General features: G+C 44.6%; 1 protein-coding gene across 1 annotated transcript in view; it reads right to left on the bottom strand.

Annotated features, from left to right (window-relative positions):
- Nucleotides 1-17,405, bottom strand: part of LOC115174896 (monocarboxylate transporter 10) — a 62,270-nt gene that overhangs the window by 5,062 nt on the left and 39,803 nt on the right. Inside the window, exons 3-5 of the mRNA XM_029733900.1 lie at nt 15,429-15,858; nt 1,337-1,480; nt 328-556 (exon numbers count right to left, since the gene is read on the bottom strand). Of these exons, the coding sequence (XP_029589760.1) occupies nt 328-556; nt 1,337-1,480; nt 15,429-15,858 (803 nt within the window). The remainder of the gene's footprint in view (nt 1-327; nt 557-1,336; nt 1,481-15,428; nt 15,859-17,405) is intronic.

The raw sequence follows: 17,405 nt of genomic DNA, 5'->3' as shown, positions 1-17,405 counted from the left end.
GCAGAATGTCCTATTGTCCCCAGCAGAATGTCCCCAGCCGAATGTCCTATTGTCCCCAGCCGAATGTCCCCAGCAGAATGTCCTATTGTCCCCAGCAGAATGTCCCCAGCAGAATGTCCTATTGTCCCCAGCAGAATGTCGTCATGATTCTACAGAGACTGGGGCTGCATCCCAATTCAAATCAAATCATTTTTTCCCCTCCACCCTTCTCCTAAAGTGTGCATTGGATTGGTTTAAGCACTGGAGGTAGTTTCCATCATTGTTAAATCTATGATGGGAGAAGGGCGGAGCATTGGGATGCTGCCTGGCTTGTCCACTGTACTATACCTGCAATAGGAGGGCCCACGGTCATGGGCACAGACATCATGCCCAGCAGGAAGCCGATGGCCTGGGACACGTTCTGGGAGCCCACCAGCTCGAAGGCGATGGGGGCCATGATACAGATGAAACAGCCGTCAAACAGGCCCATGAGCAGACACACAGCGATCAGCCCTCCGAACACATGACACAGAGGAATCATCATGGACATCACGCCGATGACCATGAATGAAGACACCTGGGGGGACAGGAGGGGACGTCAGGGAGGAGATGTAAATGTGATGAACACAGCAGCATTGCAACAGCTGATTACAGTAATGGTTATGACATGAGGTTGGAGATGCATGTTAAATGACACCCTCAATTCCACATAGAGTAGACTATAGGAGGGTACAGGGTGTCGTCTGGCCAAAAGTAGTGCACGACAGTTACCGTGATTTCCGGACTATTGAGCGCACCTGAATATAAACCGCACCCACTGAATTCTTTTAAAATTATTATTTTGAACATAAATAAGCCGCAGGTGCCTACCGGTACATTGAAACAAATGAACTTTACACAGGCTTTAACGAAACACGGCTTGTAACAAAAATAAATAGGCTTTAACGAAACACGGCTTGTAATAAAAAATTTGCAGTAAACACCAAGAAAGTCATTGGTAACTATCTTCCTCCTCCTGTGCACTGAAACCACTGAAGTCATCTCCTTCGGTGTCGGAGTTGAATAGCCTCAGAATTGCTTGATCCGATATTGGCAATTTCATTGGTCTAATGAAAGCTTCATGCCGCCAAAAAACTGAGCACGTCACAGAATGTGTTTTTTTGGAGAAAAAAAAATTGAAAGCGGGAAAAATCTATATATTTGCCGCGTCATTGTATAAGCCGCGAGATTCAAAGCGTGGGAAAAAAGTTGCGGCTTATAGTCCGGAATTTACGGTATATGAGGAATAGGGCACACTTGAGACTTCGGTCTAGTCATAGTCTGGCCTGTGTAGGATCTCAAGAATAGTAGGCGTTACCTGTAGGTAGACCTTGTTGACTCCATGTACGTAGTCAGCCACCCGGCCGAAGATGAGGCGGCCCACGCCAGACGTGACGCCGATGCACATGAGCAGAACCTCCTTGTTGGCGTCTTTCCCGAAGCGCTCCTCAACGTGCTTCATCTATGGGACAGACACGGAGGACACGACCACCTCATCAGCACTCAGACACATCAGAACACAGCTGCCAAATCAAATGGTACGTTGAGTGGAAAACTGACACAAAATAATTCTAGATGCTTTGTTTATAGATGTCATTGGAGGGGTGGGGAGATGAAAAGGGAAGCATATGGAACACAATGTCTTAGCACTGTATGTGCATGATTCATTGGGGATCTACATGTGTGTTTGTGTGGGGGGCGCACCATTCATACAAGCAAGTAAAACCCACCCCCATCTTCACAGTTATACATATCAGACTCCTATATAATATTTACAGCAGCCCCTGAAAATCATTCTGCTCAATTCACAGGCAAAGCGAGAGTACCATCACAAAAATCTGGGAATGCGTAGTTGCGGTGATAGCATATCAGAGCATGTGAAATGCAGCCCAGATGTTGGTTGTTCAAGGCTGCTGCCGGTCCCTTCTACCCAGGAGCACCAATCTGTGAGCCCCAGAGCTGGGGAAGCTGCCCGGGAGGCAGGGATTCCCAGCCCGGTAACCTGGAGCCCCGCCAGTAGCTACAGCCTCCAAAGACTACATCAAAACCCCTTCCTGCTGCTGCCTCCCAGTCACAGAGCCTATATTCCACCTCCCTGACCCTCAACCACCACCCTGACCCTCAACCACCTCCACCACCTCCCTGACCCGCAACCACCTCCCTGACCCGCAACCACCTCCCTGACCCTCAACCACCTCCCTGACCCTCAACCACCTCCCTGACCCTCAACCACCTCCCTGACCCTCAACCACCTCCCTGACCCTCAACCACCTCCCTGACCCTCATTCATCTCCCTGACCCTCAACCACCTCCCTGACCCTCAACCACCTCCCTGACCCTCAACCACCTCCCTGACCCTCATTCATCTCCCTGACCCTCAACCACCTCCCTGACCCTCAACCACCTCCCTGACCCTCAACCACCTCCCTGACCCTCATTCACCACACACACACACACACACGATTTAACTGTCATTATGCAACAATAACAACAAATTCTCTATTCATTGGTTTCCTGCTTTATTGGCTCCAAGGGGTTTCCTCCACATACTCCCAGGGGCTGTGGTTGAACCTAGGCAGGGTAGGGCAGGTCACATGGTGTGTGCATATGTTGATGCTCCCATCACAGTGTAGTCTTAAATGAGAGCAGCTGTGAAACACACACCTCATCCAGTCAGTCACGCCCCCCTGGGGACATGACCTTTCAGAGAAACACCATATGGGCCCAGGATTGATTAAGTGAGTGAGTGAGTTGGTCAGTCTGGTCAGGATTATGGCCGGCATTGTGTTCCCTGTGGGCCTATGCTATGGAAATGGAGGTTAAAGGGTTTACATGTTCAAGGCCTGTCCTGTGCTTTCCTTACCAGTCATAAACACCACAATGGAGTAGGCCAATATGGAGCGCTCATATTTTGCCCATGTATCTTGACTAGTTTAAGGAATTTGGGCTTCCAACAGTATGTTCTAAAGAATCTTGGCTTCATCTCTAATTTACAGTATCAGACAAACTCAAAACAAACCCTAAAATGCTATTTTAGTGTCACAATTAGGGTTAGGTTTATCAGTACTGTAGAAAAAGCCCATGGAGTTGGTGGAATAATCCTTTAATTCATTGCCACTTACTCAGCTGGACCAGGGGCGCTTTAATTAGGTCAGGTGGAAATATCCGACAGATCACCATCGCCTGATCGCGCTGCTTTCTCTTCCTTCACTCTGTCAAATCCAGAAGTTCTGTGCGTCCATGAATCCACGTAAGTCCACCGACTCTGTTACCTTTCATCTGAACTATCTGTTGCGATCGGGAGAGTGGGCCATCAGTTGTTGTTTGAAGTTATTATCGCGTGGCTTGGAGCGCACGCTTCAAACATTTTGTCTAATGTAAATGGTCAATGATCACGGCCCTACGGATCATAATAGGACAATTATGCAATTGGTATAGTTAATATGTAATGAAATTCCGTGTACACATGAAGACACTTGAAAGGGTGAAATAAGAAAGTAATTGTTTGTTGAACTGATCGGCTCTGATATCCAACTAATGGTGTTTATAGATTGAATAACCGATCACTGTTTGTATTATTCTTTCATGATTTATGATAAATAGTTACGAGCCTAAATTGCTCACCGACGATTCCTATTGACTTAATGAACTGGATTGTTGAATTCCCTAAATGATGTAAATAATGAATGATTGTTATGATTAGATCTTTGATGGATTTGATTGGATACACGTTATTCTGTTTCCTTTGTTATGCAGCACAGACTACTCAGTAAATATACCACTATGGTTAAAGGAATTCCTGCCTCAGTCTCATCCATTCCTCTGTCACCTGACCCGTGACCACCTGTTCACCCTCACTGTCAGTCATCCTACCTGTCCAGCTACACACGCAGATTCCACTAATCTTTCAAGTACATTTATCTAAGGCCATCCCTTTAAATTTGGTGTACCTTTAATTAGAATTTGACAGACTCACCAGACTATATGTAGAAAATGGTTCAGAATATTAGGGATCCATGTAAACGTGCATATTCATCTCCTTTTCAGCACCAATTGGTACATTTAAAAATACTCAAATTTAGTGTTAGGAAAGTATTTCTGAATAATAAAAAACAGGGTTTGAGAGCCTTTACGCACTATATTGGTGAATCCAAAATACAGCGGTTTGATTCATCCTGAAAGTTGTCATATTCAGTTGTTCAATCCCTGAACTACTGGAAGGTGAAGTGTTCATTCAATATGGGTTGAACAGTCGCCCTATAAATCATATCGCCAGCCTCTCACTTTTGAACTGCTACGTATGGTCTGTGTTCCATAATGATTCAAATAGGCTACATGTCCCAAATATGATCCACTATTGCTAGCGATCCTCAGGAACAACCACACCAACGTGACAGAGTAAAAGGTACACTAACGATGTAATGGAATGATTCAAAATGTAAGGACGGTAACACTAAAGTGACAGTTATAAATGTAGCCTGTTTGGGTATAACTGAAGGTGGCTACCGATAGTGGCTAATATTTAACAGGATACAAATTGTAAAAAAAATACAGTGAAAAGTGGGCATATAATTAAAAGATTCTAGAAATCATAAATCAACTCGGTAGGTTTGGCGCTATACTGTCATTTGTGCATGGCTACAGAAGTTTATAGCTTGGGTCTCCAAACTTCATCCCAGGTTATAAGGCCGGCATTTCATAAACTGCCCTGTGGAAAAGGTGATATGTAGATATGCTTCACTTTGCTGCCATATGATTTGTCTCCAGCAATCATAAGGTAACATAGATCTTTAACAATTGTCATTCATATTTACAAATCTCCTTATCCAAACAGCATACTAATTTACCTAGATTTGATCAATGTGTAAATCAGTGCATGGAGAATGAGTGTTATTTCTATAGGAAAAATAAAGTTGCTGTTGTTCCACTTGAAACCCACAGGTTGCCCCACCTTATTCATCATGTGTAAAAGTGGTGGAATTAAGTCAAGGTTTGTATAGCGTAGCTGTAGACACACCTTCATTTTTAAAATCTCCACCCCAAGTGGCGCAGTGGTCTAAGACGTCACTACAGACCCTGGTTCGATCCAGGGCTGTATCACAACCGGCCGTGATCGGGAGTCCCATAGGGCGGTGCACAATTGGCCCAGCGTCATCAGGGTTAGGGGAGGGTTTGGCTGAGGTAGGCCATCACTGTAAATAAGAATTAGTTCTTAAAATTAAAAAAAACTAAATATTGGGTGAATAGCAAGGTCAGAATACGCGTAGAGAGAAGTGCATAACAAGAGAATTACGTTCCAGTCGGAATGTGCACGGGGTGACAGGGCATTCTCACCCTGGGCTAGCACCCTAAGTCACATGATAGCCTACATGTAACTGCCAAAATAAAGGAAACACCAACATAAAGGGTGTTGGGCCACCACTACAGAGAACAGCTTCAATGCACCTTGGCATAGATTCTGGAACTCTATTGGAGGGATGTGGCATCATTCTCCACAAGAAATTCTATAATTTGGTGTTTTGTTGATGGTGGTGGATAAAGCTCTCTCAGGCGCCATTCCAGAATCTCCCATAAGTGTTCCATTGGGTTGAGATCTGGTGACTAAGACGGCCATGGCATATGGTTTACATCATTTTCATGCTCATCAAACCATTGACCACTCATGCCCTGTGGATGGGGGAATCGTCATCCTATGAGGGAATAGCCATGGTAGCCAAAATAATGGCCTACCCAGCATTTGTATATGACCCTAAGCATGATGGGATGTTCATTCCTTAAGTAACCACCTGCTTTCAATACACTTTGTACACCTCATTTACTCAAGTGTTTCCATTATTTTGTCAGTTAGCTGTACATCTGGTCAGGTATATTGACAGTCTGAACTCATCGGCTACGAAGATGGCACAGACACATACTAGTGACCTTTTAAGCGGAAGAATTTGTGATGCCCAAATGTCTATTTTTTGTGCCAATTTTTATATTCCATTGTATAACCTAGTAGTCTCATTAAGCCAGCCTGATCTTGCGAGCTCACATTTTGTTTCACTTCACGTATCAAGTGAAACAAAACGTAAGCTCAGTGGTCAGTCTGGTTTCACGGGGCTATAGTTCTAAAGCCCACAGACAACATTCCTCCAGTCCACAGGGTGTCCCACTCCCTGCTGTTTGTCTATTATACTACCCAGCAGAACCTGGGCCTTAAACACTGCTGGGTCATCTACCTACCCTTTACTTAGAGAACCCAACGCCAACCAGCCCAGAACCCATGCCAACCAGCCCAGAACCCAACGCCAACCAGCCCAAAACCCAACCAGCCCAAAACCCAACGCCAACCAGTGGGCATCCTATTATATATAATAGGTTGGCGTTGGGTTCTCTAGTAAGTAAAATAAATATAAATAAATAAATAAATAAATATATATATATATATACACACATACATACATACATACATACATACATACATAAGTATGTGGACACCCCTTCAAATTAGTGGATTAGGCCATTTCAGCCACACCTGTTGCTGACAGGTGTATAAAATCGAGCAGACAGCCAATCTCCATAGACAAACATTGGCAGTAGAATGGCCTTACTGAAGAGCTCAGTGACTTTCAACGCGGCACCGTCATAGGATGCCACCTTTCCAACAGGTCAGTTCGTCAAATTTCTGCCCTGTTGGACCTGCCCCGGTCAACTGTATGTGCTGTTATTGTGAAGTGGAAACATCTAGGAGCAACAACAGCTCAGCCACGAAGTAGTAGGCCACACAAGCTCACAGAACGGGACTGTCGAGTGCTGAAGAGCGTAGCGTGTAAAAATCGTCTGTTCTAGGTTGCAACACTCACTACCGAGTTCCAAACTGCCTCTGGAAGCAACGTCAGCATAAGAACTGCTCGTTGGGAGCGTCATGAAATGGGTTTCCATGGCCGAGCAAACCTAAGATCACCATGCGCAATGCCAAGTGTCGGCTGGAGTGGTGTAAAGCTCGCCGCCATTGGACTCTGGAGCGTTCTCTGGAGTGATGAATCGCACAATGTCAAATACAGGTAGCCTAGTCAAATAATGAACATCAATCCCATTAACCGTTACCCTCTCGTGGGAATTCCACAAACGGTCCGTATGTAGCCAAATGTAGCTGCTGCTCATGTTGGTATCTGTACTGATGGTGCAAAAGCCATGACAAGGAGACATAGTGGAGTGGTAACGCGCATGCAAGCAGTTGATCTCGACACCACTTGGGTACACTGCAGCATCCACCGAGAGACTCTTGCTGCCAAGGGAATGCCTGAGAGCTTGAAAGACGTCTTGGACACCACAGTGAAAATGGTTAACTTTGTTAAAGCAAGACCCCTGAACTCTCGTGTATTTTCTGCACTATGCAGTGATATGGGCAGCGACCACAACACTTTTACAACATACAGAAGTGTGCTGGTTATCAAGGGGCAAATTATTGACACTTTTTTAAAATTAAGAGACGAGCTTAATGTTGAGGACAGACGTTCCGCTAGCATAACGCCTCACCAAATATCCAATGGTAGAGCGTGGCGCGAAATACAAAAACCTTAAATGCTATAACTTCAATTTCTCAAACATATGACTATTTTACACCATTTGAAAGATAAGACTCTCGTTAATCTAACCACATTGTCTGATTTCAAAAAGGCTTTACAGCGAAAGCAAAACATTAGATTATGTCAGGAGAGTACACAGCCAAAAATAGTCACACAGCCATTTTCAAAGCAAGCATATATGTCACAAAAACCCAAACCACAGCTAAATGCAGCACTAACCTTTGATCTTCATCAGATGACACTCCTAGGACATTATGTTATACAATACATGCATGTTTTGTTCAATCAAGTTCATATTTATATCAAAAACCAGCTTTTTATATTAGCATGTGATGTTCAGAACTAGCATACCCACTGAAAAACTCCGGTGAATTTACTAAATTATAAACGTTGACAAAATACAAATTATTTCAAGAATTATAGATACAGAACTCCTTTATGCAACCGCTATGTCAGATTTTAAAATAGCTTTTCGGAGAAAGCACATTTTGCAATATTCTGAGTACATGGCTCAGCCATCACAGGCTAGCTATTCAGACACCCGCCAACGTCGGGGCAACCTAAACTCAGAATTACTATTAGAAAAATTGGATTACCTTTGCTGTTCTTTGTCAGAATGCACTCCCAGGGCTTCTACTTCAACAACAAATGTTGTTTTGGTTCCAAATAATCCATAGTTATATCCAAATACCTCCGTTTTGTTTGTGCGTTCAGGTCACTATCCAAAGGGTAACGCGCGAGCGCATTTCGTGACAAACAATTTCAAAATATTCCATTACCGTACTTAGAAGCATGTCAAACTCTGTTTAAAATACATTTTTATGCTATTTTTCTTGTAAAATAGCGATAATATTCCAACCGGACAACGTTGTATTCATTCAAAGAGGGAAAGAAAAAAATGGTGAGGTCTCGTGAATGCGCATCTCCAGTCTCTCTGTCCCCAGGCAGACCACTTACAAACTCTGCTCCTGTTATCTGCCCAGAGACAGGAGACGCGTCATTCCGCTTTCTGAAGGCTTTAGAGAGCCAATGGAAGCCTTAGAAAGTGTCACGTAACAGCTGTAATTTCAATAGAGATGCAACAGAAGGACCACAAATTGTCAGACAGGCCACTTCCTGCATGGAATCTTCTCAGGTTTTTGCCTGCCATATGAGTTCTGTTATACTCACAGACACCATTCAAACAGTTTTAGAAGCATTAGTGTTTACTATCCTAATCTACAAATTATATGCATATTCTAGTTTCTGGGCAAGAGTAGTAACCTGACTAAATCGGGTACGTTTTTTTTATCCGGCATTGAAAATACTGCCCCCTATCCACAACAGGTTTTAAAGCTTTCTTTACTGACCATAATTTTCACTTGTCTGACCGCTTGCATGATGATGAGTTTCTCACACGACTGGTCTATCTGGGTGATGTTTTTTCTCCCCTGAATGATCTGAATCTAGGATTACAGGGACTCTCCACAACTATATTCAATGTGTGGGACAAAATTGAGGCTATGATTAAGAAGTTGGAGCTCTTCTCTGTCTGCATTAACAAGGACAACACACAGGTCTTTCCATCATTGTATGATTTTTTGTGTGCAAGTGAACTCAGGCTTACGGACAATGTCAAATGTGATATAGCGAAGCACCTGAGTGAGTTGGGTGCACAATTACACAGGCACTTTCCCGAAACGGATGACACAAACAACTGGATTCGTTATCCCTTTCATGTCCTGCCTCTAATCCACTTACAGATATCTGAACAATTGAAATTGCAACAAGCGGTTCTGTGAAAATGTAATTTCAAATCTGAAGCCACTGCCAGATTTCTGGATTGGAGTATCCTTCCTGCATTGGAAAATCGCGCTGTTAAGACACTGATGCCCTTTGCAACCACGTACCTATGTGAGAGTGGATTCTCGTCCCTCACTAGCATGAAAACAACTAAATACAGGCACAGACTGTGTGGAAAATGATTTAAGACTTGAGACTCTCTCCAATACAACCCAACATTGCAGAGTTATGTTCATCCTTTCAAGCACACCCTTCTCATTAACCTGTGGTGAGTTATTCACAATTCTTGATTAACAAATAAGGTTTTATATGTAAGATGGTTAAATAAAGAGCAAAAGTATTATATTATTATTACTTGTGCCCTGATCCTATAAGAGCTCTTTATCGCTTCCCACAAGTCGGGTTGTGACACACTCACACTCATTCTTATGTTTAATAAATGTATCATATGTGGCAGGCTTACAATGGATGACAAAAAACAATAATTGAGAGTGCGCTGACCCTGGTGCTAGAGGGGGTACACAGCTGGAGGTTGAATGTTTGAAGGGGTACGGGACCATAAAAGGTTTGGGAACCACTGTTCTAGACGATTCCAACTTTGTGGCAACAGTTATGGGAAGGCCCTTTCCTGTTTCAGCATGACAATGCACCTGTGCACAAAGTGAGATCCACCCATCGAACACCTTAGGGATGAATTGGAACACCGACTGCGAGCCAGGCCTAATTACCCAACATCAGTGCCCAACCTCACTAATGCTCACTGCTAAAGCTAACTCTCTCTCCTCTGCTCTCATCCTTCTAGACCTATCTGCTGCCTTTGATACTGTGAACCATCAGATCCTCCTCTCCACCCTCTCCGAGCTGGGCATCTCCGGCGCGGCCCACGCTTGGATTGCGTCCTACCTGACAGGTCGCTCCTACCAGGTGGCGTGGCGAGAATCTGTCTCCGCACCACGTGCTCTCACCACTGGTGTCCCCCAGGGCTCTGTTCTAGGCCCTCTCCTATTCTCACTATACACCAAGTCACTTGGCTCGGTCATATCCTCACATGGTCTCTCCTATCATTGCTACGCAGACGACACACAATTAATCTTCTCCTTTCGCCCTTCTGATAACCAGGTGGCGAATCGCATCTCTGCATGTCTGGCAGACATATCAGTGTGGATGACTGCTCACCACCTCAAGCTGAACCTTGGCAAGACGGAGCTGCTCTTCCTCCCGGGGAAGGACTGCCCGTTCCATGATCTCACCATCACGGTTGACAACTCCCTTGTGTCCTCCTCCCAGAGTGCTAAGAACCTTGGCGTGACCCTGGACAACACCCTGTTGTTCTCCACTAACATCAAGGCGGTGACCCGATCCTGTAGGTTCATGCTCTACAACATTCGCAGAGTACGACCCTGCCTCACACAGGAAGCGGCGCAGGTCCTAGTCCAGGCACTTGTCATCTCCCGTCTGGATTACTGCAACTCGCTGTTGGCTGGGCTCCCTGCCTGTGCCATTAAACCCCTACAACTCATCCAGAACGCCGCAGCCCGTCTGGTGTTCAACCTTCCCAAGTTCTCTCACGTCACCCCGCTCCTCCGCTCTCTCCACTGGCTTCCAGTTGAAGCTCGCATCCGCTACAAGTCCATGGTGCTTGCCTACGGAGCTGTGAGGGGAACGGCACCTCCGTACCTTCAGGCTCTGATCAGGCCCTACACCCAAACAAGGGCACTGCGTTCATCCACCTCTGGCCTGCTCGCCTCCCTACCTCTGAGGAAGCACAGTTCCCGCTCAGCCCAGTCAAAACTGTTCGCAGCTCTGGCACCCCAATGGTGGAACAAGCTCCCTCACGACGCCAGGACAGCGGAGTCAATCACCACCTTCCGGAGACACCTGAAACCCCACCTCTTTAAGGAATACCTGGGATAGGATAAAGTAATCCTTCTACCCCCCCCCCCCCCCAAAAGATTTAGATGCACTATTGTAAAGTGGTTGTTCCACTGGATATCATAAGGTGAATGCACCAATTTGTAAGTCGCTCTGGATAAGAGCGTCTGCTAAATGACTTAAATGTAAATGCAATGTTCCAACAATTAGTGGAAAGCCTTCCCAGAAGAGTGGAGGCTGTTATAGCAGCAAAGGAGGGACCAACTCCATATTAATGCCCATGATTTTGGAATGAGATGTTCGAAGAGCATGTGTCCACATACTTTTGGCCATGTAGTGTACTGCACTACTTTGACAAGAGCCCTATGGGTCCTGGTCAAACGTAGTGCACTATATAGGGAATAGGGTACCATTTGAGACGAAGCCTCTAATTGTGTCCCTGTCTGAGATCACATATTCCGTAGTATTGTGGCACATGGGCTGACCATGTGACCTACTGCTTACCGACTTACCACCCGCCAGGTGCACCTGTCGGGAACATGGACCATCCACACACACACACACACCATCTCCAACACAGCACAACCAAGGCACACACACACACCATCTCCAGCACGACCAAGGCACGCACACACACACACACACCATCTCCAGCACGACCAAGGCACGCACACACACACCATCTCCAACACAGCACGACCAAGGCACACACACCATCTCCAACACAGCACGACCAAGGCACACACACACACACACCATCTCCAACACAGCACGACCAAGGCACACACACACACACACACCATCTCCAACACAGCACGACCAAGGCACACACACACCATCTCCAACACAGCACGATCAAGGCACAGGCATACAAACACCACAACGGCGTCACTGCACTCTGACGCACGCACAGACAAACAAACACAACCATCATCATCAATGACACTCTCTCCACTCTGCGCACACACACACACACCCCCAAACTACTCTTTCAAACCAATATACACAAACATGGCCATTGAGAGCTCCACAGATCTGCTCTGTTCTTGCTAAACTAATTCCACCTGCAGCTCAGCCAGACAACAACACTCCCCCTCATTCTTTCCAAGAGCTTTATTAGAACTCTTTCAACACCAGACTCTCTCCAGCACCAGGGTGCGTAATTTAAAACAACCTAAATGGGTTTGTTTGTTGTCAAAGTGGTGGGAGTTAAAACTCTCACCAGTGAGTGTGACTATCACAGTGGTGCAAATCCAACATCAATGGAAATGCTGAATAAACCTTCTAATTTGATGAACATTTTTCATAATTTGCTGTAATTAGGAAGCACTGAGAGAAAGCTAACCTGCACTGTGACACTGTACCTTAGTTTTTCACAACACCTAATCTTCAGACCAAGTCTGCAACACTGCAAGCACATCTGCTTTACACTCAGCTTTCAATTGTAAAAAACACAGTTCTCTACATTAGACACATCATTCAAAAGTAACAGGTCTTGTGTTTCGTTTGGAAAACGCTGCCATTCCAAATGCCACACTCATTTACCGATTACCTACACCCAGTGATCACGTGTGAAAACACATAGCCAATTCCTCCACTTAGAAATCACAACTTGAGCACTATAAATAGGCTTCAGGTTGGCTTTCTTGGTTTGTACAACAATGGAGGCCAATTTTGGAGAGAGAGTTAGAGGAAGAGGGGGATGTGGACAAGGAGGAGGAAGAGGACAAGCCAAATTGTTTCTCTTCCACTGTATTTGTTTTGTCTGTTACTGTTCATCCTGAAATCTGGCTGAAAATACAATGTTTTGAGAAAGAAATAGATTTTATTCCCCCCCTTGCATGTCAGATTACAGTGTAAACATATACTGAATATGCATACATACTGTATATTTGTGCACATACATGTATGTGTGAGTGCTATGACAAACTGCCGTGGACTCCACTGAACACTCAACATGCAAAAGACACGAGATAGTAGTGTTTTACATGTGTCACATCCGTGTGTAGTTGGCGTGTATAAGAGCTAATCATTTGATGGTTTGTGTGTAGCGTTTTCATGCAAAAACACCAGTTTGAAAATAGTTAATTCAAAACTATTTTAAGTGTTTGGGTTTGCAAGAGATCTGTGACGTTTTGGGGTTTTGTGTGTAGAGTTTAGAGAAAAGGAGCCATAGTTTCAGAAATCATGTGGAAGCAATTGTCAAAAACTGTAATACAATCCATGCACTGACTGGATCTTCTACTGCCTGCCCTTTTGTTTTGCACCCCAATATTATCCAGGCAGCGCTGAGGCATCCCTGGCAAATAGATTCAACATTGGACATGCAGCAACAAGAGTGAACTTGTCCCTGGAAATGCCTTTCCCTTTGATCTCTACAAACACAGTCGTACATGAAAGACATTATCTAATCCTCCAATATGTGAAATACCTGGAATAGAGTGAGGGAAAGCTTCTGCAGGACTTTAGACTCCCACAATCTTGAGCTGATGGGAACGGGCTTGGCTTCAGATAAGGGGGAATAGTACCTGCGAGTACGACTTGCACGCACAAACAAACACTGTGGCACTGTGGCACTTTGACCAGAGCAGAGGGAGGAAAAACAGAACAGCTAGCATATCCCACTAGGCTTAGCGGGCAGCTCTGTTAGTCCCTGCACACAAAGGTGAGCTTTCCCTTCCTGTAAGGTGAACAATCCAGCCTTTCACCCCTGGGTTCCCCTTTCTTCCTGATGGTTCTGGTGACAGAGGGGCTGGGGATGGACACCGACAGGGCCCAGCGGTGTCCCAGACGTGTAGCAGACACTGGAGAAGTGTTAGGAAAACATGGAGGGCCTTCCCCAGGAGAAAGTGACCTCCCTCCAAAAACAAAGTCATCTCCTCCAAGTAAACAGTGGCCTACTGACCCCTCGACCCTTCCCTCCCCTCAGATTTTTCCATCCATATTGTATTTTTTTCTTCCTATAAATTGTACTCAATACTGGAATAATAAGACCTGTGTTTATGTTACTTTGCCTCGGCTGAAACGGGACTATTTTTACTCCCCCCAGATCAAACCTCCCAACCCGACTCTCCACAGACCACACAACTAATGCATCTAGTGTAAGGCATCGCTATAAAATAGTGCGACTGGTACGCATCCAAACAACTTGTAGCACATTTAGAAACTGTTAGGAATGGAGTGAAAAATCTAGATTTAGATATCTTCTGTCTGGAATCTGGGGAGTCTCATGCTATGTACAGTATAATATCGGCTGAGCCTGATGTGCTACTGTTCAGACTTCATCAGTTATCTAAGAATGTGAAAGGCACCACAGATTAACAGTCCAGTATGATACGTAAGCAGTGCTTGTATTTTATATATCTTTGTACTCCCATTTAAAGAGAGAAAAAAAAAAGTTAAATAAGCTGACAGAAAATCATCGATTGATGCGTGTGTCTAAACTTGATAAGCCGAGATCATAGCAGCATTTCAAATGTTGATATTCAATGAAAAGAAAAATAGATGCTTATGATTAAATGTGAAACAATACTCAGTCGAACTGAGAATAATATTTCTAGAACGGCCAAAAAGGTCAGGAGAGGTGCTTAAAAGCAACTGTCATACAGTTCAATGAGACCACACAGTAACTCAAGTTCACACACACAGCCATACTGTATTTAGCCCAGACAGCATGTCACAGGCATGAAGCACTTCATAGTCGAGGTGCAGGCCCCTCTCCTCACCTTTCACACTAGTAACACTTGATACTAATGTGTTTTGTATCTGTGTTTGTGAAGATCTATTGACCCTGATTACTGCTAACTGAGTTACCCAGACCCAATGTCCAAAACACATGATGAAGGGAGATATTAAGAATGATGGACCGTGTCTGCTGGAGAGGCTGCTGGGGGGAGGACGGCTCATAATAATGTCCGGAACGGAGAAAATGGAATGACATCGAACACATGAAAACCATGTTTGATACCATTCCACATGTTCCGCTCTAGCCATTACCACAGGCCCGTCCTCCCCAATTAAGGTGCCACCAACCTCCTGTGAAATCAACCCCACATGTTCCACACTGCCACATCTCTATGGTGCGTTTCTAAATGTCAGTAACCTTTAACACAGAGACCTGAGTATGAAACACCAACACACACAGTTCACATCAAAGATTCCCCCATGAGAAACGAAACCACTCACCAGGTGGACGTAAGGCACAAAGTATCCGTAGAGGGCTGCAGGGATGCCGAAGACCCAGATCCGGTAGCCCAGAGACTTCCAGATGCTGACGTTGAACAACTTGCTCATGGGCGGGCAGCGGCTGCCTGGCTTATTGCTGTTGACAGGCTTGGGCAGCAGGGGAGTGTAGGTTAACCCAGCCAGCATGAGGATGAACATGAGGATGCTGAGGACCCTCATGGTGTTCTGCAGGCCCACCTTCTCCAGCAGGCCGGACAGGACGAAGGGCAGGGTGACGGTGAACGCAGAGCTGCCGGCCGTCACGATGCCGTTGACAAGGCCCAGGCGCTTCTTGAAGTAGTGTCCCAGGATCACCAGGCTGGGCTGGTAGGCGAAGGAGCAGCCCGTGGCGAACACGATGCCGTAGGTGAAGTACATGGGACCCAGGGTCCTGCGGGGTCAGAGAGGAGAGACCGGACAGGATGCGAGGTCAAGTTTATGTTTACAGCTGCTTAAAGTTTACACAAAGAAAAACACGTTTGAAGAACTTGACTCCATAGAGGAGCTAGCTCAACAAGTTCTCATGTCTGACTCATTTAAGTCTAGTTTGGAAAACAAACTAGACTTGCTGGCTTGGTTCAACTTCCAACACCTGGAGGGTATCAGTTACAGCCTCACTCCCAGGGTGTGTGTACTATGCTGACTGAGTAATGTCAGCCATGTGTGTTTGTTTACCACCCAGTCCTCTGTGAGCCAACAGCAGGCTGGACTGTAGGAGGGTTACCGTTAGCACAAAGCTAATTCTGGATAAATAGATGAGCGAGGGAGGTCAGGGGTGAGCTGGAGCTGCTTCTAGGCCAAGCCAAGCCAGGTTAGAGCTAATGGCAGGTCTCTCAGAGTGCTACAGTCATCAAGACAAGAGCTCTAATGTTTACTCACTTCACACCACTACAGGGCTGATACCAGATAACACACAGCTTATTCATTTATGGCCCGACCTTTAATGATCCTTTCCCAGTACTTCTACTCAGTGGTGGAAAAGTATGCAATTGTCATACTTCAGTAACAATAAAATATACCTTAATAGAAAACGACTCAAGTAAAAGTGAAAGTCACCAAGTAAAATACTACTTGAGTAAAAGTCTAAAAGTATTTGGTTTTAAATATACTGAAGTATCAAAAGTAAAAGTATTAATTATATTAAAAAAACCTAATGGCACTATTCCAGTTTTGTATTTATTTTACGGATAGCCAAGGGCACATAATTTACAAAGCATTTGTGTTTAGTGAGTCAGCCAGGGATGTTCTCTTGATGAGTGTGTGAATTGGACCATTTTCTAGTCCTGCTAAGCATTCAAAAAGTAATGAGTTTTTGGGGTGTCAAGGAAAATGTATGGAGTAAAAAGAGCATTATTTTCTTTAGGAATGTAGTGAAGTAAAAGTTGTAAAAAATATAAATAGTAGAGTACAGATACCCCAAAAAACAACTTTAGTAGTACTTTAAAGTATTTTCACTTAAGTACTTTACACCACTGCTTCTACTGTACCCTGGTGATCTTTGTTCACTCATTTTAGACTATCATGAGTCTGGATATGCAGAAGTAGGATCTTAATTTGAGCCATTTTGCTACAGCAGGAAAATAGTCCTGCAGCAATAACATGAAATATTAATGATGTGTATTATAATTAAATTGACATTTTTGTAGCGGTTGATACATTTTTCATAAGGAAAAAACGAGTCAGATTTCAAAGCGGAAACTTAAGCCTTTTTAAACCTCAAATACACTACCAGTTTTAAAATGGAAAGTTATTTCTGCAACAGGGTGATCGAATTAAGATCCTACATCTGTAGGACAACCCAGAGGGTTTTCTAAGTGTTATTTGAAGGGCATCAAGATACTGACTGAGCTGACTGTATTATTACACTGGCCAGGTGCAGAACATTGTTTGCTTATAAGCAATATTTAATGCTATGTTAGGTGTTGGAAGTTTCAACAG

Source organism: Salmo trutta, chromosome 35 (genome assembly GCF_901001165.1).
Source record: "Salmo trutta chromosome 35, fSalTru1.1, whole genome shotgun sequence".
Taxonomy (NCBI): Eukaryota; Metazoa; Chordata; class Actinopteri; order Salmoniformes; family Salmonidae; genus Salmo; species Salmo trutta.
This window is presented reverse-complemented; position numbering and strand designations above follow the sequence as displayed.